General features: G+C 30.5%; 4 protein-coding genes across 9 annotated transcripts in view; 3 read left to right on the top strand and 1 right to left on the bottom strand.

The window, feature by feature from the left end:
- The window catches only part of LUBEL (Linear Ubiquitin E3 ligase), a 37331-nt gene extending 29575 nt beyond the window's left edge, over positions 1–7756 (top strand). For 3 of the 5 annotated variants that reach the window (XM_074130213.1, XM_074130210.1, XM_074130212.1), the window contains exons 23-25: positions 1976–2144; positions 4662–4713; positions 5851–7756. In XM_074130213.1, coding sequence (XP_073986314.1) covers positions 1976–2144; positions 4662–4691 — 199 coding nt within the window. In that variant the 3' untranslated portion in view covers positions 4692–4713; positions 5851–7756. Of the gene's footprint in view, positions 1–474; positions 644–1975; positions 2145–4661; positions 4714–5850 lie in introns of all 5 variants that reach the window. The other 2 variants (XM_074130211.1, XM_074130214.1) reach the window with 2 other exon arrangements.
- LOC141455317 (uncharacterized) lies at positions 7327–9862 on the bottom strand. Its single transcript, XM_074130269.1, has 3 exons — positions 9723–9862; positions 9433–9652; positions 7327–9347 (listed from the first exon to the last, which is right to left on the bottom strand). Exons 1-3 carry the CDS (start codon positions 9845–9847, stop codon positions 9126–9128), a joined length of 567 nt encoding a protein of 188 aa, XP_073986370.1. The 5' UTR covers positions 9848–9862; the 3' UTR covers positions 7327–9125.
- A 202-nt stretch (positions 9863–10064) lies between these two features.
- Ppt2 (palmitoyl-protein thioesterase 2) lies at positions 10065–13035 on the top strand. 2 transcript variants are annotated; one of them, XM_074130248.1, is made up of 7 exons: positions 10065–10206; positions 10291–10518; positions 10616–10757; positions 10844–10951; positions 11704–11977; positions 12059–12159; positions 12742–13035. In XM_074130248.1, exons 2-7 carry the CDS (start codon positions 10375–10377, stop codon positions 12780–12782), a joined length of 810 nt encoding a protein of 269 aa, XP_073986349.1. In that variant the 5' UTR covers positions 10065–10206; positions 10291–10374; the 3' UTR covers positions 12783–13035. The 2 variants fall into 2 exon arrangements, with proteins under 2 accessions (XP_073986349.1, XP_073986347.1); XM_074130246.1 differs by having other exon boundaries at positions 12059–13035.
- Positions 13036–13591: 556 nt separating this feature from the next.
- Positions 13592–17832, top strand: LOC141455306 (venom serine carboxypeptidase-like). The gene has a single exon (XM_074130234.1). The coding sequence runs from the start codon at positions 16384–16386 to the stop codon at positions 17773–17775; it is 1392 nt and encodes a 463-aa protein (XP_073986335.1). The 5' UTR covers positions 13592–16383; the 3' UTR covers positions 17776–17832.
- The last annotated feature ends 4429 nt before the right edge of the window (positions 17833–22261 follow it).

Genomic DNA, 22261 nt, shown 5'->3' with positions numbered 1-22261 from the left:
GTAGAGGGATAAGAGGGTTAGTTCCTACGGTATCGCATAATTTGTTGAAGTTTGGAATTAATTTTGTCTCGTTTCAAAATGTCGTCAATATATTGAGGCGATTAATCCTCTCAAATTTTCTTATGAACTTTATTATGAACTCAAAACATTGATTTAAAGAACTATTTCGAAGAAGTGCTATATCTGAAAACAAAAGAACAGTGTATAATAAAAATTTAGTATTAAATATAATACGAACCTTTGAATTTTCTTTAAGCTGCTTGCGAAAATAGACAATAAGCGTTCAGTAAGGTTGTACATCTGTTGACAGATTTACTAGAACCAGAAATATCTAATTTGCCCCAAAGGCTGTGAAATTTTACTTACTTAGAATACTGCTTTTCACGTAGTCATTCTTTAACACACTCAAAGCAACATTCATACTTACATTTAGATATTCCTTAATGCATAATATCTAAACAAACAAATCCTTAGGAAACACTATGTGGAACATCTTTGTTTGAAAATCAGACAACATGGCTTAGAAACAATCGGCATTCTCGATGCAGAAGAATTGGAAACTGTTGTTAAAAGGAGTGGCAGGAAGCCGCCACCAAATCCATATGGTACACCTTTGTCTCTGTATTACCATTCTCTTTCAGAGGTATTACTTATCAAAGTGATTATTGCCTGATTTGTTTTTCTTTCTTATAATTCAAGACATTCTCTACTTATTAAATTTCATTTTATCGTTAAAATGTTTTAATAAGATTCCTACGATAAAATAAAACATTTAAAAAATGTCTGACCTTTTAATACTAAAAATTAATATTTTTGCTTTTGTTATTTAAGTACAAGTAGTTCACAAAGGTTGGCATTGAAAATAATAGCTATCAATTAATTCTATTACTTTTCAACTATTGGATGTTGAAAGTTTTATTGTAAAAATAAATCTAATTTCCTAAACTAACAAAAACAATTATCCGTATAAAACATGTCGTAAAGGAAAAATGTACGGAATAAATTTTAAGTATCCCTTTTTCTTCATGAAACCACTTTCATCTTCTAAGCTACATAACTGATGATATTAGACTACGAAAAAAATTAATTTTCGCAGGTATGCGAGAATAAGAAACAAAATGTTCTCAAAATTGTTTGCTTCTATTTTTGTTTGTATTCTGCCATACAGACTCCGGCCAAGTTTGGCCAAATTTGCTTACACTCGCTGATTGATGTATAGCTAAATTTGAATTCGAGTTACCTTGGACACTCGCCACTTATAAACGCAGAGAGGAAAAAGGGAGAGATCAATTTATAAAAACCATATTTTCCAATCCACCGGTTCTGTTGTAAAAAAATCAAATTCCAAAATTGTTTGCATTATTTTAATACTTCCTCCTACTAGTGGAGTAAGTGGAAGGAGTAAAAACGAACTAGTGTGCAATCGCTCTTCGTGTAGACTGCTGGCTGCATCAAGCACACACACATAAATACTTGGCTATAGACGTCCATTTTCTCAAAGAACTATCTCAAAGCCTTGTAATCTAGGGTGTTCCAGCGCTGGCTGTCTCTCTCATCATATATCCAATGTTGCGTAATTAATTTATAAGCTCATAAAAAACGAGTTGTAATATTAACCCTTGTAAGAAATGTAAGACCCAACCTGCACTAGTTGCACAAATAACTATTACAGACAAATATTGACGTAGTTAAATACATTTTAAATATTCAGCTGTTTTATATTATATACTCGTATATACTGGTTTACCGATGTATGTTGAAGATTTTCTTTCTCTTGTTAGAGAAGTTGTGAGACGATTTTTTCATTGAATTCAAATTCAATACTAAAACTTGACGGACAAATCTTTGAAGAAGATGAAAGCTAAAAAAAGAAACAATTATTTATCTACTTTGATTTTATTTTCTGTAAATTTTATGAATTTTAAACGAACTTATGTGTATATTATTGCTAATCATCAACTGGATGTATGCACAGGACGCACTACATTGAACATCTGGTAAATGTGATAAGGATTAATAAAATAGATCCGGCATCCGCGATGGATCTGACAGAAGCCCAGCAGGAACTGCGCAGACATGGCAAAACTCTACCAACCAGGGCAGATGGCACAAGTGATCGACATTATCTGGACTCTTGTGTAAAGGTCAGAACAATCTATATGTTATGTGTTCTGGTTGGTAGGGGGAAAATGCCTTTTAATACTGTACGCATATTTTACTGCTTATTGCTCAATTAACAAGAATACTCAAGTTCTAAACCCATACATTGAAAACGAATTAGTTATAAAATTAAGTAAAATACTTCTTTTTTTTTCTTTTTTTTATACAATGGAAGGGGCGGTTTAAATATAAATGTTAAACAAAAATGGAATATATAATTGGTATTGTAGTAAAGATATCATTAACATATATAAATATAAAATCAATGAAAATTAAAATCATTAACCATACAGCTGAGACAAGCTTAAGTAACATATGCACTGCTTGGTTCATGAAGCAGCTTGAGCATGCAAAGCACTGGTAAGATACAATTGAGTGATGTGCAGAGCGTAGGGAGCCTGGCAAGAACATTTTAAATAGATTGGTGGAGTTATTAATATAGCTCTTTTAAGTGGTTTGGAACATGCTGGTAAAAGTGCATCAAGTTCATATACCTTATACATGATGATGAACCAAACCTCGAGAAATGAAATCAATAATGCGATCTCTTCCATAAAATCAAACAAATCTCCTGGTGATGGTAGTATCTTTGATGAAAGTCGCCGAATTAAGGCATGGCTAAGGACAGTTACAAAGAGAAATGAATGTCAAAAGACTGGGCTATGGATCTTTTAATATGTAAGTTCCATAAACAAGAAGGCTAATAGTTTAAAGTTCAAGTTACGCGGCATTTTATTCGAATGAAGTGGACAATACTATTATACTACAAGATAATTGAGAAACGAATGGCACAACATTATTGAGGTGGCCAAGGTCCTTCACAGATTGTAGTGCCAAGTAAGAAGAAGAAAAAAGTAGACAATATCCTCGCAATATTCTTTGTATCTGGAATATAAATATATGATTTTTGGAAAGGTTGATCTTCAAATATCAAATTTTCGCAATGAGAATCATTTTTTATTATTGTATTTTTATTTTATTTATTTATCTTTTTTTTTTTTTTTTTGTATTATTACACTATCATTTTGAATGCTCTAAGCAAGAATGTTAGAACTCAATAAGCACATTTGAACATGCACATTACGCAGATTGGTCACAGAAGAAAGAGCTCTTCAAAAAGTATATGAGGTCATCCAGGAAGTCAAATAATTAAGAGATTATAGCGCCTAGAGGACCTTGAGGCAGGCATACAAAAAATAGGTTAAAAATGGTTTGTGGCTGAACTAAATGTGACTGAACGAAAAATATTAGACAACTTTATATTTCTTTTGGATCTCTCTGGGCACACGACTAAAGAATGATCAAATATCTGATCCGAAAACATTACGGAATGGATTTTTCACTTTTTTGAAAGTTTCTTAAAGTTCCTCAACAGTTTACTTTAAATTTGGATTACTAAGTGCGCCTGTATTTCTATATCTGTTATTTGAAACATACTTAAGGATACTTATCCTAATTCGAATGTTCAGAGAAATGTTTCAAATAAAAGATATAGATCTGCAGGTGCACTTAGTAATCCAAAATTAAAGGAGAGGAGGTTGTAGTTCCTCCAAAGTGCTATTTCAATATCCTAACTGTCCTATCGCTTGTATATCATTAGGATTAAATATACTGTTACCATTCTATTAGAAAATACCACTATAGAATAGTTTTTCAAATATCTGAAAGAAATGCGCAAAGATGGCACAACCATACCTGTTCCACATAGGAGGCCTTTAAAAAGACATGATGATTCATAAGCGGTACTTCTGTGCAGAATTCGCTCTAAAGTGCAATTTTTGGATAATGCACGGTTTGCTAAAACCTTTTGTTAAAAAAAAAAAAAGTTATAATGAAGAGATAGTTTTCTAAAAGTTCGATTTGTCGAAACGGAAAGAATTTTTCTCTTTTCTGAGATTTCCACGGAATACTTCGTTTCTATGAATACTTTTTATTATCATTTTTCTATTAAAACTCGTTATAAAAGCACTTCTAAAGGAGAAGTCTTTCCTGTAATTTATTATTTCAGATTAAGGCAATTTTATAAACAATATATTATAATTTTAGCAAGAATTAAATGTTTTCGAATGCGGAGTTTTTGGAAAATGATAAGTTAAGACAAATTATACCAAGAGAATGTATGTGCGTGTTTTTTATTTTTTAAGTAAAATTAATTTTTGTTTGCAAACAAGAATTACAAATACAAAATTACAAATTTAGGCAGTAATTAATTCATGACTGAATTACCCAATCCGATTAGAGTATTCTAAATTTTGAACTTTTTTAATAATATTAGAAAAAAATCTTAATTGCGATTTGTGTGCATGATCTGAACGTCTGTTTCAACGTTGTTTTTTTCATTTGTTTGATTAAAATTAAAACAAACTGCATGTAGAATGTTGTGCCAGTGCTTTAATTAATCCTTTTGAATTATAAATACATATATAATTAGGAATACCTGTTTTAAAAAAATTATAATTCGTTGAAAGTAGCATAAAATATATTTCTTTCTTCATTTTTAGATGGTACGGGAAGAAATACCCTTAGAGTAAAACGACAACTGAGGCCCCGAAGGTCAGTTATTTTGAATGCTAGTTTTTTGGGGGGAAGTGGTAATGTTTTTTTTTATTATGGTGTTAAATTATTTTTCTGGAAATGTGATGAACAAAAGTTGGTAATGTGCAATAAAACAAATGACTTTCGCAGTTGCTCTTATAGAAGCCTTTTTTCTATAAGACTATAGTCATGTTGTGTTAACGTGGCAGCAGCGTTATGAGAGGAATTAAAATTTATTTACACAAAACTCTTGAATCCATCTCTAAAAATGAGTGGAAATTCCAAATATGCCAAACTACAAAAGATGGTATGATAGTTGGTATCTTTAATAGGGTTCTATGATCTCACGAGTTCTTTATCCTAAGAGCAGAAGATGGCTGAAGATGTTCAAAATACTAATCGTCGACCAAAGTGAAATAAAATATAATTTTGAATTTGAAGTGCTGTCAATTTTGACTCAGAACTAATAAAGCTAGAAAGGGAAGAAAATCATATATGAGTAAATACATGTACATCAAATGATATTTTTTTTGAACAAAATGTTCTTTTTATCAGCAAGTAAAACTTGCATTAGTTACCTCGGCTTGCATTGGTATTTTTTTTAGAAAAACAAAAATATACCATGAAAAGAAGAAAAAGAAAATATTACTTGAGTGTAATTATCCATAATAACATAGAAACATTGGTGAAGACATATTTTCTTGTAATGCTGAAATATTCAATGAAAAGTGATAGTAATATTTTTAATTTAATACCTCCACATTTGTCCCTATTTTATCAAATATAACTATGAGTCATCCAAGCAGGAAAATATATTGAAGTATTATGGCAAAACCATCATAAATTGAAATAAACTTCTTTTATACCACATTTTTGGAACATTTATTTTCTCCTTCATGGTCAAATATATTTCTGATAAATACTAAACAGATGAAAGCAATGAAAACTAAATTAAAAGACTTCATATGTACTGCTAATTACAAACGAAATCTGAAGATAGGACTTAATAGTGTGTTCGCTTACTTACAGATTCTGGGTGGCAGACTGCCAAAAATAATAATCAATTTTGATTGTAGAATTTTCTATAGTAATTTTCTAAATGTACTTAAAAATGTAATACAAGCACAATTAATTATTATTTTATTTTTTTCTCAGGCAACAGAGAGAATTTACGTCAAAGACAATTCTAAGGATTGAAAGGTGTTTAGCGTGAGTTCACCCTCTTATTGGTTTATTTCATCATGTAGAGCAAGTTAAGAATTAAATGTAGAAAAATCTAAGACTATAGTTGTGCCACCAGTTATGTTATGCCACAGACGCGGACCTCAAAGCAAACAAACATGTGTTGTGTTACTGGGAGATTGTAGATTAAATCAACAAAAACCTATTAAAAACTTGAGTGCTTAATGCGTGCTTACTAGTCAGAGAAAGGTTACAATGCACTAGGAAAGTTAAGATAAATACAAAATGCTATTGGTCTTTATTCTTCATACTAGCTTAATTATGAATGTCTAAGATTTATTTATTACGTCTATAAATCATTATTATAAAAACTAATTTCTGTCTATGGAAAATTATTTAAGCTCGCTAGTTTTTCATTATTGGAAGTAAAGCATCTGTTAATTTAATTTTGTATTTGAATTACCAAAGAATAAATTATTTTGACGAACTAACATTACCTTCCAGAGAACATTTGTTTCTAAATCATAATTTTAATACTTGAATAATTAATTAATTAAAGCTGATAAGGCATCTTCGTGTTTAATGTTACTGACATGCAAATCAGCTAATGCTGCTTATCAGTTCTTATTTAATGTTTCTTATTTAATATTTCCCATTCTGGTTAGTAACCACATATTTTTAAAATTTCGTAGTTTATTTGTTTAACCGTTCAACTTTTTTAGAATATTTTTTATTTTAGAATGTAGTGCACCAAACAAACAGTTCAAAAGGATATCTTAATAATAATTGGATATGAGGGAGAGATTAGTAAGGTGGTTAGTGTATTGCAATCCCACGCGGAGATTCCGTATTCGAATCTAGTTGCTGACCCTTAGATTTTCGCTTCCTAGGAACTTCTTACAGATCACTGTCCAGTGAGGACAGTGTTGACCGTAACGGGAGACAGTCCGGAGGCTGGAAGTGGACTGGAAAAAGCTCCGGGCGCTAATAACCTCAGATGTTGACGCGCCTTAAATTAAAAACAAAAGAAAAAAAGATATGTTGGTCAAAACATTAGTACATGACAAGAAAACTACGTACCAAAAATAACATTACTCTAATGTTAGTTAACATTGTAAAATAATTATTTTCTGGGTGAATTTTCAATTTTGCATTTACTTTTCAAATATTAGTTTGCCTCTCATCATTGCTACTGTAATGATTCAAAATTGCCTCAAAAATCGGCATCAACAAGGAATAATGCTGATAAAAACATTGATGTTCCGGTTAAATTTTCTTATCTCAAAAGAATAATTATATTTTGAATTTTTAACATAAAATTTAGATATATTTAGCAAAATTGGGCTTATTATTAAGCGTTATTATTTGTTAGAATCCTTATTAAGTGAAAATATTATAATAAAGTTTTAAAACTACAATTTATTAAAGTCTGAAATGATAACAGAAATCTGTAACTTTCAACCGAATCCTTTTATTTAGTACACATAATTATATAAATGTTCACTGATCACATCATTATATGATAATATTGTAACATTATCTTTAAGAAATTATTGAGGAAAGAAACTCTTTATCCTTAGGAGTTGTTTTAACTATTTCTTTCCTTAAAGGATATTTTTCATCGTGTTTATTTTATGTCAAAGACTTTGTATTTATTTTTAGCAATTACATATTGTTATTTATATGAATAAATTCATGATTCTAAATCTAAATTCATTTTAACAAGACTGAATGAATTTTAAGAAAAGTGTTAAAATTTTATTTAAGATATTTTACCTTGTTCTAACTTGGATTTGTAATAATTATATATTTATTTAATTTCCATTTTAGGTTATATTATTAACATTTTAGTGTCAGTAATAAAGATTTTTCTATATTATTCTCATTTATTGTTTATGACATCAGAAATGTCAAGAACTAAAAAGATTTTTATTTTAGAAGAGTTGGAAAATTAAAAATATATAGCTAAACCGGCAGTTACCAAAAGTAAAATTGTATAGTTTCGTGAAGAGAAATAATGAAAATTAGAAATCTATTTTAGTTCATCTTTTAAGAGAGAGCAAAAAATTTTACTACCTATGTAAGTACAGTATTACGATCCCGACTAATATTTCGTATCGACTTTCCACCGAAAATATTCTTTTTAAGAACTCTTGTGTAAAAAAAACTAAGTTTTAGAAAATTTTCTGAATGTGTTTTTGTGAAAAATTTAACGAAAAATTATCGGAAATTCAAATTTATTTCGTTTTTTTTCTTCCACGGAAACGGACAGAATTGGTTGAGTTCAAGTTTCCTAAACTTAAGCATACTTCACTTAATTGGAACAAAAAAATTAGATTACAGGCACTTCTCGGAGAGAAGGTAGGGATGCTATTTTTTAAAATGCTATTTCAACGTTATGAACGATCCTATCACTACTATTAAGGGGTATTAAATAAATGTATGGCTAAACTTTTAGGATAATTCTTCAACCGGAATTTAGAATTGCAGTAAGAGATAGCATTTGAGTGCATTACCTGCCTGAGATTCTTCTCTTTTCAACAGCAAGTTCAAAATGTTACGACTAATAAGATACTATTTCCCTCTAAGAATGAGAAGAAATTATTTGGAAATATATTGCACCCTATACCAAAGAGTAAAACTTTATCTAACGAAAACAAGGCCTTACCGCTACTTACTTTGATAAAAAAATTGTTTATCAACAATTTAGTCATAAAAGATACTCTCGATTCATAATGAGGGTTTTAATCTTAACGATTATTACTTAAATTGACGCTAATCACAATACTCCATTTAATTAACAAAAAAATTAAAAACAAAGAGAAAAAAAATGATTTCTTTACAATTTATTACTTTTTTTAAATACTGACCAGACTTATAAATTCCTTCAATTAAGAATTATGTTTTTTTTTTTGTTCAGACATGAGTTCTTACTACACTCCTATTGAAATGAAGTATTTGAGAGAAGTTCGCTATAATTGTGGATCATCGATTTGTTGAAATATTTACGCAACTATTTATTACACCGTTTTAACATCACTTATTTAAATAGTCAGTAACGATTTGTATTATCGTCTTTTAGGAGTACTCTTCAAATTTCTCAGTAGGCTTACTCGATTTACTGCTGCTTTATCTCGATTACTAGTTCATGTATTTTCATTCCCTTTAATATCTTTGGGTTCTAAAATTTTCTTTCACAGCAAAATTGTATTACCCAAGTTTCCACTTGTCTTAAGCTATGTAGATCTTTATTCTTTTGATTTGAATCCTGAAGTTAGATTTTTCTTTTTATTTACGATATTTTCAATTTTTAATCCTGCCAGATTATCTTTCTTCCTTTTCTTTTTTTTCTTAGTACCAGTTTTCTTAGTACTGTCAACTTTTGTAACAGTAGTCGTTGGAAGTATTTCAACTTTTTGCTTGGTAATAAAACATTTTACAATGCTTTGACAAATATGGCAATGAAACACCTGCAACACGAAAAGCGTAAGATGCTTCTGTAACGTTGATGTTAATATTAGACTAAATACCTCAAAACATTTAAATTTGTCTTACCATTACATTATCTTGTTTCAACTTGAGTGATTCCAACTGCCTCCTTGAATAATGTGATTTTACATTTTCTGATAATGAATTAATTAATTTTTTGTGCCTCTTTGTAACTTTTGCAGAACGTACCCTCAATGAGAATCTACCTTCACTCCACGGATTATTGCACTTAAGGCACAAATAATGCTTGTTTTTTCGACCATCTAATACATTAAATTTCCTAAATCTGTAAATTAAGAATTAGTCGTTCTCGCTCTGCTGATCTAAACTACTTCACATGACTAACTTTACAGTACCTGAGGGTTGAAGTAATAGTGTCTATATTCTTATTCTCGGGTGAATTCGCTCCACAAGAAATACTCCTGAGTAATTTCGAGGCAGCCCATAAAAAATTTGTTGTCGCTTCATTTGTATCTATCATAACGTCTCAATAAATATAAAACGAAATACACTGTTGACTGCTCGAGTTGCGATAACCTAATTGCAACCTACTTATATTTTCCACGCAACTAAAACAGTTTATGGATGAACTGTTGGATAATGAAACCGTCAAGTTGAGTTTATGTAGTTACCAAATAAGAAGTCGGAGATAATCGTTTATTTCCCATTTGCATAAGCCAAAGCTTAACAAAGCCATTTTCTGTTGAAAGAAAAGAGTTTTTCTTTCAGTTTTAAATGAAAATATGAAAATTGTACGCTGTCTTAGAATGAAATTTTGCGCTCAATGGAGATGATTATTTTTGAAGAAGCCCAAGACGACCTATTTCATGAAACATTAAGGTAACAATATAGTAATAAGTTATATTTTGGATGTACAATTATATGATTATCTTGTAATCTTATATAAGATACTTTTTCATTTAGTGTTCTTCGAAAACCGAGTATTTCATTATTTAATTATTTATAAAAAAGCAAGTCGAACCTGCTGCACCTCTAAAACTGCCCAAAATGTATTCCTGGTATTTAAAAATAAATATTGTTTGTATTACTTTTGCTATTAGTTCTGTAATCGGGTATAAACCCGTGATTATTATACACGGAGTTCTATCAGGAAATATAAGCATGATACCAATGGCGAAGAGAATTGAAGAGGTGTGCTATGTGTACTTTTTTTTTATATTTTTATTATAACTTGAAATTATAAGTTTTTCGTAGAGGTGTACATCTATGTATGAATAGTTTATTACAGGTTCACCCTGGAACTAAAGTTTTTGTGACTGACAGATTTGGAGGATGGTCGAGTTTAAGACCAATGTGGCATCAAGTTCTTGAAATTGGTTCCGATATCTTGGATTTTATGGTATTTCATCCTGACGGTGTAAATTTGATCGGTGATGTCATGCTTCAAATAATTTCAGTTTCATTAATTACAGATTTAAGTGATAGGTATAACCTTGAAAAAAAACTCTTGATACAGGTTATTCCCAAGGTGGGTTGCTTGCTCGTGGAATTTTGCAGCAGTATCCTGAACATAATGTGCATACATTTATATCTCTAAGCGCTCCACAATGTGGGCAGTATGGTAGTAAGTAAGCGCACTGCGGCAATTTATTATATTTTTACTAATGACAATGCTTGAATTGTTGGAAAATTGAAGCAACTTCAAGTTATCCTAAATTTAAGAAAATTGAAAATGTATACATTTGTAAATCCTGTTGTATTTTGTTGATTGCTACCGCTTGCATCGTTGAATTCCCTACTTAATCTAATAGCATTGATTTGATACGTCAGTATGTTTGTAAACTTTAATTCAAACCTTTCGGAGTTACATTCATCTTCAGGAATTGAATGTCAACTTTATCTTTAGTGTGACAGCAACGAGAATTCTTTTTCTGGAATTTAGAGTTTTTCAAATTCTTGAGCTTACGAGCTTACCTACTGCTTTTAATTTAAATTAAACTTATTACTGATCACTACATTCTATTTGCACACTTTTACACTAACAAAAAAACAAAGATATTTTTGGTGGCACTTGCATTATCTTTATAGCCGTTCCTTTACGCATCTATTTTCAGAAACAATTTTAAATATTTTCTAATTTTTTAAAAAAGCTTTTAGAAAAATCAGCCAACCGGAAATGCCACTTTAATAATTTTTTTTCTCTCTCTCTAACTGCTCTAAAAGAGATATCCAAACTTTGTGTGCCAATTGCGAACATGTAGATCCAGAATTTTTTTTTGAAAAATTTTCTATGGAAAAGTAAAAAGAACTGAGTATATAACTACGTGAATTACGGTACGAGAAATTTCTAAAAGTATCTATTTATTTTTTTTTTAGCCAAATTTCTTCACCTTTTTTTTCCAACTCTTGCTTGCGAAACTGCGTATGAATTATTCTATTCTATGGTTGGGCAACACACTTCAGTAGGAAATTACTGGAACGACCCTCATCATCAGAAATTATTTTTTGAATACAGCAACTACTTACCATTTTTAAATAATTTAATCGTAACGGAGAGAAGTGGGTCGTATAAGAAAGGAATGACTAAATTAACTAAAATGGTACTGATTGGTGGTCCAGACGATGGTGTCATTACTCCTTGGCAGTCTAGGTGAGTTAATTTATAATCATGTCGTTATAAAATTTACAACAGTTGTATCAGTCATTTTTTTTGTTTGTTTGTTTTTTTTAGTCAGTTTGGATGCTTTGATTCAAATGAAACTGTAGTAAATATGAAAGACCAAGGTTTTTATAAAAATGACTCTTTTGGCTTACGAACTTTGGATAAAGACGGTAAATTAGTAACAATTAGCGTTAGTGGATATTCACATTACGACTGGCATTTAAATATGTCATTTGTAGATGAATACGTTATACCTTTCCTTGATTAATTTCCCTTATTATTGCATTTCAATTGTATATTGAATATTTTTATCAATATATTACTTAATTTTTTATTTTAATAAGATTAAGTTGAAACAGTATTTCAAAGATCGCTTCTTGATCTTAATGGAACTGAAGAATTCCATCTAAGCTACTTTTTCATATACTTTTTTGATGCAGTGTATTGTAAAATTGTCGCAATTTAGTTACCTTGAGTACACTTTTTTTGTAGGTTTGATTACGTTAAATTATTCAAAAAATTTCCTTTTCTATTTCTTTAATTTTTTTTTTTTAACAAATAATTTAAAAGTAAAATATTTAAAGGTGATCATAAATTTTTCCTAAAAGTCGTGAACCAGCGAAGTTGACTCACTATTTCGGACAATTCGTTCAGTTGGAGAGATGCGATTGAATTAGCGCTTTAATTTGTTTTTGTTTTTTTTTAATATTTCTGAATTTACCATCTGAGGTCACTCCCGGTACTTTTTCCAGTTCCCTGTCGGCCTCCGGACAACAATGTAATATGGTCTTAGGAAGAGAAAATGTAAGACCAGCAGCTGGATTCGAACACGGGGTCTCCGAGTTGGAATCCAGTATACGCTAACCAATGAGATAATACCTTCCCTTTCAAAATAATTGTAACTACATTTGTAAATGAAATATTTATTAAATTATATTCACAGTAGATAACAAAATTTAATTTAATTACTGGAAGTTTATTTATTTGAAATTAAGTCGTATTGTTAGATTAAAGTTCACAAATAAAAATAATTTTAGTGAAAGTAAGTATGTAGATAATAACTGAATACTCGTTTAAATGATTTATTGCAATGTCAATAAGATTAGAGGCTTAGTTAAATTCTAATGTTCATTCAATTCGATTTACCTAGTGTTTTTTTTTCTTTCTCTCTTTCTTACTTTTTTTTAGTCCTTGCAAAAAAAAGTGTCAGATTTCGAAATACTTGTTTTGAGCTCGCCAGAATTCGTAAAAGAATTTTGCAATGCATGACCTGTATTTGTAAATCTAGATTTGTTTCCATCTCATTTCAAAAATGAAACTTTGTTTTTCTCTCGCTTCAGACATAAAATTATAGTCAAAATCAGCTGACCATAAGTGCGATAAGTACTGATCAATTTTTTTTTTTTTTTAAATACCTCTATTTCATTAAAACTTCATGTGCTACTTATACTTCTAAATGCCTATCATAGTTGGCTATTTTCAGGGAAGATTTTTTGTGTGGGAATTTACTTACTTGCTATGTTATGTTAAGCTTTTACTGATTTGCAATCTAAATAAAAAAATCCTAATTTTTGAAAATTCACAACTCTTTCGTTTACGTACATATATCAATTAACACAAATACAAATCGTGAAATTTGTATTTTTTACTAAAAAAGAAAGTTGGTTTCATTTCCTTCACTTTATTAAAATAGAACTGTTGAAGGAATCATAACATAACAGCTCCCGCAGAACCGCACTCCCTTTATTAAAAATTTTTTCATTTATAAAACTTTACTTACATATTTAATTTATCAATTTGTTTCAAAAAATTAGAAATGCATAATTTCACTTTATTTTTCTTGCATTCTCTCTTTCTTTGTTGTCACGCCACTATTAAAGCGCTTTGCTTAGCATTTCTTAAAAATGTATTTTGTACTACGATTCTATTTGATAAATTCAACAGTTACTTTTGTTTATAACCCATTATCATCGTAGCAATACACCGTATTTGTTGTTTTTTACGTTAAGGGTAACTACTTATGATCTCCATGCATTGCTTCTTCCACCAATGACTTAAAAGTAAAGACGCTGTGGATAGGTACGCTAACACCATTCAGCGTCTGATTTCATTAATTTTTTTTTTTAACTTTTGTTCAAATATAAGTATTTACTAAAAGGGCTGACCCAATGCCTCCTCAGTGCAGTTTTTTTTATAGAAAACACATTCTACAGACACAACATATTGCCTCTTGAGGCACCAGGACATGTCTCAGAGACAACACTGGAATGTTATAAATTTGTTCCATTTCTAATATTTTATTTCGTAAATTGAAATAACATTCAGTTATGCCAGAAATGGAAAACAAAAAATTATTTTGACATTTCATACCACATACTTTGATGCAAGTTTAATACCTCAAATGGCTTAGTGGCACAATTCACAATCTACACTTGCTTGCTTTCTTCGACAGATTGTAAAGAAATTGTACTTGAATGTCCTTTACATTCCAGCGTCGCATCCTAATTTTAACCACTAAGGCTTTACTTTAGTAAAAAATAAATCTAAAAATCTTTTTTTCAGAGTGGTTTTGGGATTCAGAATAATTAATAATATTATTTACATTCTCTGTAAGAAATCTATTAATTTCAATTATCCCTTACTTACCAGGTATTGATTTAATCATTGATGATTTGTCGACGACTTAATCAGTACTATCGAATTAAAACCTAATTATTAACAATATGTTTATTCGTAATTATGTTATTACAATTCGGTGTTAAAGGCGGAAATAAAGATTTTTTGTAATCAATTAGACACCTGTTGCTGCGTAAGTTACCGTTTTCTCAAAAAGAACTGTGATGTAACATGTAAATTCTAACTAATCGTTTAACTGCGAATAGAGGTTCAAAAATTAAAAACAAGAATATTAGGTTAAAGTTCTGCTCTTTAAGACAGAATATCTTTCTATATTATAATGTGTATAATCTACATAAATTTGACAAAATAATGTACGTATATTATCTGATTCAAAGGGTGATCTTATATTTCGTTAGGAATCAACTAATATTCCTAAAGCTAATGGTTGTTCACATAGGGAGTTTCATATAAAGTAACGAAGAAGCCGACCGTCTTGCGCAAATCAGAACTGCCGAACCCCATCCCGAATAGCTATTTACCACGTCTTTCTTATAAGGAATGTTTCCTTGAGGTATTTCGAGTAGGACTTCTTTCTTGGACCAAAGAAGCGCCTCCTATTGAATCTGCCTAGAGCGGTAGCAGTCGCTTACTCTTCAAGCTAATCACCAGCTGTAGGTGAAAAAGAATAATTTAAATTAAATTTTGTAACTTTTCCAATAAAAACAAATGTATTTATCTAATTCTTTCGATTTGATTCGGAGTCTTTTCTTTTGAAATACAAAATTTAGGAGCGTAATAAATGCAAAATAATTTTCATCAAAATTTAATAAATTTGGTATAAACGCTCACACGCTTTTCCGTTACTGAAATCACTTAAGTTCTAACTTACACATTTTCTTTAAATTCGGATTCTTAAATCACATACAACTCTTACTCACATTTACAGATTGTAAAACCATGCAATAAATCGAGAACTTCACAAAGTAAATTCTCCTTAATTATAAATAAGTATTATAAATCCTCATGCATAAAATCAAAAAACAAAGTTACGAGTAATTCCCAAAAGCCATGTTTGGGAAAATTGCAATAAAGTGAAATAACCCTTCAGAATTTTAGTGATTCAGTTAATTCTCCTTGGTATAGAACCTAACAATCAACTGAGCTACCACTTTTAATAGAAGTCTACTGAAACTCTTCACCCAGTAGTGTCCTTAATGAACTGTACGTGGGGAAACTTTTCAAATAAAAGTTATATACCGGCAAATTTACGATAAATATATCTAGTTCAAAGAAAATTATTAAAGTCACTTTCTTGAAAATCTCGAAAGTTAAAAATTCTGTTGGTTTTATTTGTTTTGATACAAATAAGCCCACTTGTGAGACCAACTCAAAAAGTAAAGTTTCAGCTTTCTGCAAATTTTTTTAATTAGGATAATGTAATCGCAGACCATTTAAATAAAATAATTATAAAACTAAAAAAAGTTATAAAACTTTTAATAACTAGGGGACCTCAAAACGGTTATAACTGTACTTCGAGAATTTGCATGATCGTAATACTATCTTTACTTTGTAAGAGAAAGTAAAAATTGTTTTGCGAAGAACGTAAAAGAAAAGCAATCTTATGTAAAATTGATTTTTACAATCGGTCGAAGGAGATTACATTGTATTTTTAGAACCAAATCTATCTATCACTGACCCTGACCAGCTGAGTCATCTAACCACACAGGACATCATTCTATTAGATATAGTTTAGTGTCTTACAAGCAACTGTTAACATGTTCTTGCTGTTTTTACTGTCCATCTCCACAAATTTCTTGTGTGGTAAAGCTTTGTTTAATATTTATCCATTAGAAGATTCAGTACCTCCAGCCGATGGTAATTATGGTGATCCATTGTTTCTCACTCCATTTATTGAAAAAGGACAAATCGTGGATGGACAAGCAGCTGCCACGGTAAAACCTATTAAAGGTAATCTGGCCAGTTATTCAGGATTCCTTACTGTGAACAAAGTTTATAATTCTAATATGTTTTTCTGGTTTTTTCCTTCTGAAAAAAATAATAGTACTGCACCAGTTGTGGTCTGGTTGCAAGGAGGACCCGGGGCATCATCACTTTTCGGGTTGTTCAATGAAATAGGACCATTTTATGTGAAATTACACAGAGGTTTAAAAATGCGTCAGTACTATTGGTCGCAAGTTGTTAATGTAATTTTCATTGATAATCCAGTCGGAACGGGTTTTAGTTTTACAGAAAATAATGCAGGTTATGCTGTTAATGAAGATGCAGTGGCAAAAGACCTTTACAGCGCAGTTTATCAATTCTTTCAGTTATTTCCTCAATACCAAAACAATGATTTCTATATAGCAGGAGAATCATACGCAGGGAAGTATGTACCTTCTCTTGCTAACGAAATCGATAAGAATAATCCAAAGGCAAGTTTAAAGATCAATCTTAAGGGCATCTCAATAGGAAATGGATTGTGTGATCCAATAACAATGATGAATTATGGAGTCTATTTATATCAAATTGGTCTCCTAGATATTAATGCTAAAGCTGAAGTAGATACCAGACAGGCTAAAATTGTAAGTCTTATTAAACAAAAGAAATATATACCAGCTTTTGAAGAATTTGATAAATTATTAAATGGAGACCTGACACCTTATAAAACTTTATTTTACAATAAAACTGGTTATACATTCTACTTTAATTACTTGCATGATAAAGAATACTTCCCTTTTGGAAGTCTGGAGGAATATTTGAAGAAAGACGTTTTGAGAAGGAGTATTCATGTAGGAAATCTGACATTCCACGGTGGAGTTGAAGTAGAAAAGTTTTTAAGAGGAGATATAATGCAATCTGTGAAGCCATTGATTGCAGCACTTTTAGAAAAATACAGAGTGCTTGTGTACAATGGTCAGTTAGATATAATAGTTGCTTACCCGTTAACTGTTCGTTTTCTGCAATCACTGAGTTGGAGTGGTGCTGACAAATATAAAACAGCTCCAAGAAATTTATGGTTTGTAGATGGCCAATTAGCTGGATATTCGAAATCAGCAAATTATCTGACAGAAGTATTAGTACGAAATGCTGGTCACATGGTACCAGCCGATCAACCTTTATGGGCTCTTGACTTAATAGAAAGATTTACAAGTAACAAACCTTTTTAAATCTGGTCAATTTTATTTAAGTTGATGTGTAAAATAAATAAATTCTTGTTTAATGGCTCTTGATGTTTTCTATTTTAATTCCTTAAAGTTGAGTTTTCATGGAATATAGTTACTAATAAAAATACTAAACAAGAAAAAATTGTGTTAATTCAGCTAGGTAAAAAAGTGGCGAATACCTACAACTTTTTCTATACTTTACATATTTTTTTTACATTTGTCTAACTCTGTATGAATATCTTTAATTTCGAAACATCTAGAAGAAAAAGTTCTATTTTTTTCATATACAAGGACAAGTTCTTAAAAATGCTGTTTTTCCCATTTTTGGTGTTTTTCTCGAATCTATTTGATCTACGTTTTGAAAAACTTACACTTATAAAGGAAGAAATGCTCATTATTTTTAAGCAAATTTAGATAATGTATATTTTAGAGAAAGAAAATGGTCAAAGTTAAGCGTTTTTCAACATTATGCTTTTTCGTATTGTTTTTGAGGATCAACCATTATACAACCGTCCTACTATTTTTAGTTAAGCTAAAAAGTTTTATTAAGCATTTAAGAGAGTGCTTCATAATAGCAATGAAGAAATAAATTGGTTTAAAAAATGTATTTCTCCCAAGAAATTTACATAGTGATATTCTGAGATAATAGAAGACCTTTCTACTGAAACTGAAACTGCGAAGAAATCTGTAAAATGTGTTTTCTGTTGTAAAATATCTCGAGGACAATGCACTTCGATATTTTATATTCCTCAACTTTCATTCATACTAATTATTAATATATTTTATAGTTTTTTCGGCGTTCAAAATCCCCTCTTCCTCAATCACCGACTAATTGAATTGCTTCACTTTCTAATGTCATTGTTTCCAATTTTTTTCCTGGACCTCTCCGTCGATCAGCTACAGGGGCTATTACCAATTAGAACATTAGTTTCCCTTCTTCCTCGTAAGAGTAGCAGCTGAATTTTACTTTTTTATTTATAAGTGCTCCTATTAATGAGGTTAGCTAATCCATCAGCGCATGTATTCCTTACCGTGAATCATGAATTGGCTTCCTCTACTACTTGAAAAGATATTGGCCGTAGATATCGGATAGCTCCCAAAACCCACCTGCCTGCAACTACCTGGCATTCGTGAATAGCGGTGTACTTATGCTGACCCACATAACCAAACTCATTTTTTTTTAAATACAAAGTACGTATTTGTGAGGGGTTGAATTTCTATTTATATTCTTACAACCAATGAAGCGCTTTTCATAGTAGAGAGAGAAACATGCGGAGAACTTTCTTAGTCAGGATACTAAAATTTCGTTTATTATTAATAATACACCTTAGTAATTCCCTATTAGTGAAAGTGCTGATTCAACGACCATCTTCTACTTTAAATGTCATTGAAGTAGCCATCCACTTCACCTCCCTCTTAATGTACCACCGCTCAAACATGAAATAGAATTTTAGAATACTTAGTCCCAACTATTTGCTCTAAACGAAGCTTCTAAAAATTCTAATTTGTTAGAAAGTGTATTAAAACACTGTCTGGTTTAAATTATTGTTTACAATACGCCAAGGTAATGGAAAGTTCAAGGCTCCTTATAAGAGATGAAGCTAAAATGATGTGGTTCTGGTTTACATTTCTAATACATTTTTGTAGTAATGTACATCAGCAGAGACTTAGTCCACGACTTCTGATGGAAACCATGCCTTAGAAAGTAGGTTTATTTATATAATTATATATAAACAAACTCCTTTATCTTCTTAAGTGTTGGTTTTTCGATATTTAGCGTGTTATCAGTATAATTAAAACTGGACAGGCTAAATTAGGGAAGTGTGAAGAATTGCTTGCGTAACTACACAGTGCAGGCGTTCTTGAAAGGGTATGTTGATGAGCATAAATTGTTTCTTTCAGGAGTTCGCTGGTTGTATTTCGGTTTTGATGTTTAATCTCATTGTGAGTGCATGTGTGTAAAAAAAGAAACAATTATAAATATTTTTATAATAAAATGATGTATAACTATAATTCTGTCTTTTTATTTGATTTTTTTTAAATCTCCTTTGTTTTTACAGTACTATATATAGAGGTCCATTATTACTTATAATGTAATATTCACCAAGAAAGGAGGTTCCATTTTAACGAAAAGCTAATGGTTACTACAGTCCTATCTAATAAACCTTACGAACTAAAATTCATTAAAACAAAGAAACATTTCTATGATAAATGAAAGAATTCATATACTAAAAAATGCCATAAGAGAGCAGTAAAAAACAAAAAAGAAAAATTAGTTTACATATTCGCCACCAGGTAGCAACACCTACTGGACCTGTATATTTAGGAAAAAAAATTAGTTTACTTATTCGCCACCAGGTAGCAACACCTACTGGATCTCTACATTTAGAAGAAAAATTAGTTTACTTATTCGCCACCAGGTAGCAACACCTACTGGACCTCTATATATAGTACTGTAAAAACAAATTACCTTTAGTACGATCTAAGACTTCAAGGGGAGAGGACGCTCTGTTGTTGGTCTCTCTAAATATGTCAAGACTTGTCTGAAAATATCACACAAACAAATTACTTCAAGTCTCTAGAATCTAAATGATGGAGGAGAGAAGCACTGCTCTCTGTTGCTGGTCACCCGAAATATATCTAACATGTCTCTGTCTCTAAGTGTGTCAAAATGTTGGTTAAAGAAAGTCGTAAAATTAATGTGAGTGTGGTAAATAAGAACCACTAATAAATGTTTTAGCCATTAAAGTACCAACAAATGTTGGTTAAGAAGGTTTTAAATTGATGAAATAGTTTTTAAGGAATTAATATTAATATAAATAATAAATATATTTATTTAAATAAAAATGAATAAAAGATGGCTTTCTTAATGTTCATAAAATGTTCGAAGGTAAGAAAAAAGTATGCAATGCGATTTAAACCATGAAAATTGATAGCCCCACCCTCCGCGCCCTGCGAATTTAACTTACCTATATAGAAGCAATGTCAGTATGGCCTCTGTGGAAGGAACATTTATTTATTGCTTTTTTATCAGCAAATATAATTTCTTTCAGATTAATTCTAATTAAATCTAATAACAATACCACATGATTACAATTTTTATTAATTAAAAAAATAATTAGTATACCAGATAGTTGAAGAAAACTATAATCAATAAAATATGTCTATGTTAGTTTAAGATATGGCCACCAGGCAGTACTAAAAAATATCACTTTCAATTTAAATACAGCTGTTCACTTCAATACAACTTGAATGATGTAGGGGTTTGTCAATAAAAATCATGAAGAGATTCATTTAATGCCGTATTAGCTATATTATTGCTTAATTGCACCAAATTAAGTTAATAATTAATAACATCTCTTTTATGCAACCATTGAAGTTTTATTCACAATTAAAGAATTAGTTCAGATTTGTTTACCTGTTAAGCTAACTTAACTGCTGTTATTATCTTTTAAGATTTTAAGTTCTATTTACGTCGTCGATAAATGTGACCAATAAAACAATTGGTCCATTAGATTTCAGTGGATTTCCTAGTTTTTATAACACAGATCTCCATTTCGGAACTGCGAATGGAAATTTTTTTCTACCTTTCTTTTATTTTACTGCTATTTTTGATTGTACAGATAATGTATCAATTGTAAGTCTGTGATAACTATATACATACAGTGTATGTCAATGTCTTGGATAGGTGAGATTGCATTGTGGCATCTGAATTTGCAGCTATAATCGCTCAAGTAGGTTCAAATATGTTCAAACAGTAGATGTAATAGAGCAGGGGTACTCCTGATTTTGTCTTCTAACACAGTCCCAGGAGAATGTGTAGTCTAATCTATAGTATGATCTAACCTGAAACGTCCTGCCTTGTAAAAAAAAAAGTTGGTGTTAGCATTACAGTCAAGGTGTTGATAACTCACAAGTTTTTTGAAAAGCTCAAAATGGTAGACTGCCATATAGTAATTTCTTACTAAAGCTTCTTCTTAAAGCTAATAATGTATTATTAAATTTTGGTATTAATCTCAAGTCGGAGTAAAAGTCTTTTGTCATTATTCTTACTATTATTTCAGAAAGAGAAGTACGCTAACCGATCGGTTGCTGTTAGGATTACTTTTTCGTCTATGAAAATGAAATGATCATGCTCTTCTTATTCTAGGGAAGTATCCCATAAGGAGACAAAGCATTATTTGGGAAAATATGTCAACGTGTTGCGTCTACATCATCTGACGTTTTATAAACATAAGTAAGAAAATAAAATAGTATAATACTTTTAAAATAAGGAAAAGTTTGTCCCTTAGAGCGTACTATTTTCGCGTTGTTCTCCAAATGGATTTTTGTACATAACATATGTAACTGAACATTAGTAATGAGGGAAGCCGAAGAAAAAGTTTACTAAGAGACCAAGCTTATACTAAATTGAACCCTTCAACGAATTCTTGATGCAATTTTGTGGCGATTTAAACCAAGCTTATGTAGGTGGGTGAAATTATGTGCA

This window comes from Rhodnius prolixus, unplaced genomic scaffold (genome assembly GCF_049639745.1).
Source record: "Rhodnius prolixus isolate KJV_2025 unplaced genomic scaffold, Rpr scaffold_4, whole genome shotgun sequence".
Taxonomy (NCBI): Eukaryota; Metazoa; Arthropoda; class Insecta; order Hemiptera; family Reduviidae; genus Rhodnius; species Rhodnius prolixus.
The sequence above is the reverse complement of the archived record's forward strand: the minus strand, read 5'-3'. Positions and strand labels throughout refer to the sequence as shown.

What these genes read in the sequence shown, in the direction of transcription:
- LOC141455317 (XM_074130269.1), bottom strand. Translation starts at nt 9,847, where the DNA reads ATGATAGATACAAATGAAGCGACAACAAATTTTTTATGGGCTGCCTCG. An exon ending in ACTATTACTTCAACCCTCAG is followed by an intron (nt 9,653 to 9,722) that starts GTACTGTAAAGT and finishes CTTAATTTACAG; the next exon opens with ATTTAGGAAATTTAATGTAT. An exon ending in TGAAACAAGATAATGTAATG is followed by an intron (nt 9,348 to 9,432) that starts GTAAGACAAATT and finishes TTCGTGTTGCAG; the next exon opens with GTGTTTCATTGCCATATTTG.
- Ppt2 (XM_074130246.1), top strand. Translation starts at nt 10,375, where the DNA reads ATGTATTCCTGGTATTTAAAAATAAATATTGTTTGTATTACTTTTGCT. An exon ending in TGGCGAAGAGAATTGAAGAG is followed by an intron (nt 10,519 to 10,615) that starts GTGTGCTATGTG and finishes AGTTTATTACAG; the next exon opens with GTTCACCCTGGAACTAAAGT. An exon ending in ACAATGTGGGCAGTATGGTA is followed by an intron (nt 10,952 to 11,703) that starts GTAAGTAAGCGC and finishes TTTTTTTTTTAG; the next exon opens with CCAAATTTCTTCACCTTTTT.
- LOC141455306 (XM_074130234.1), top strand. Translation starts at nt 16,384, where the DNA reads ATGTTCTTGCTGTTTTTACTGTCCATCTCCACAAATTTCTTGTGTGGT.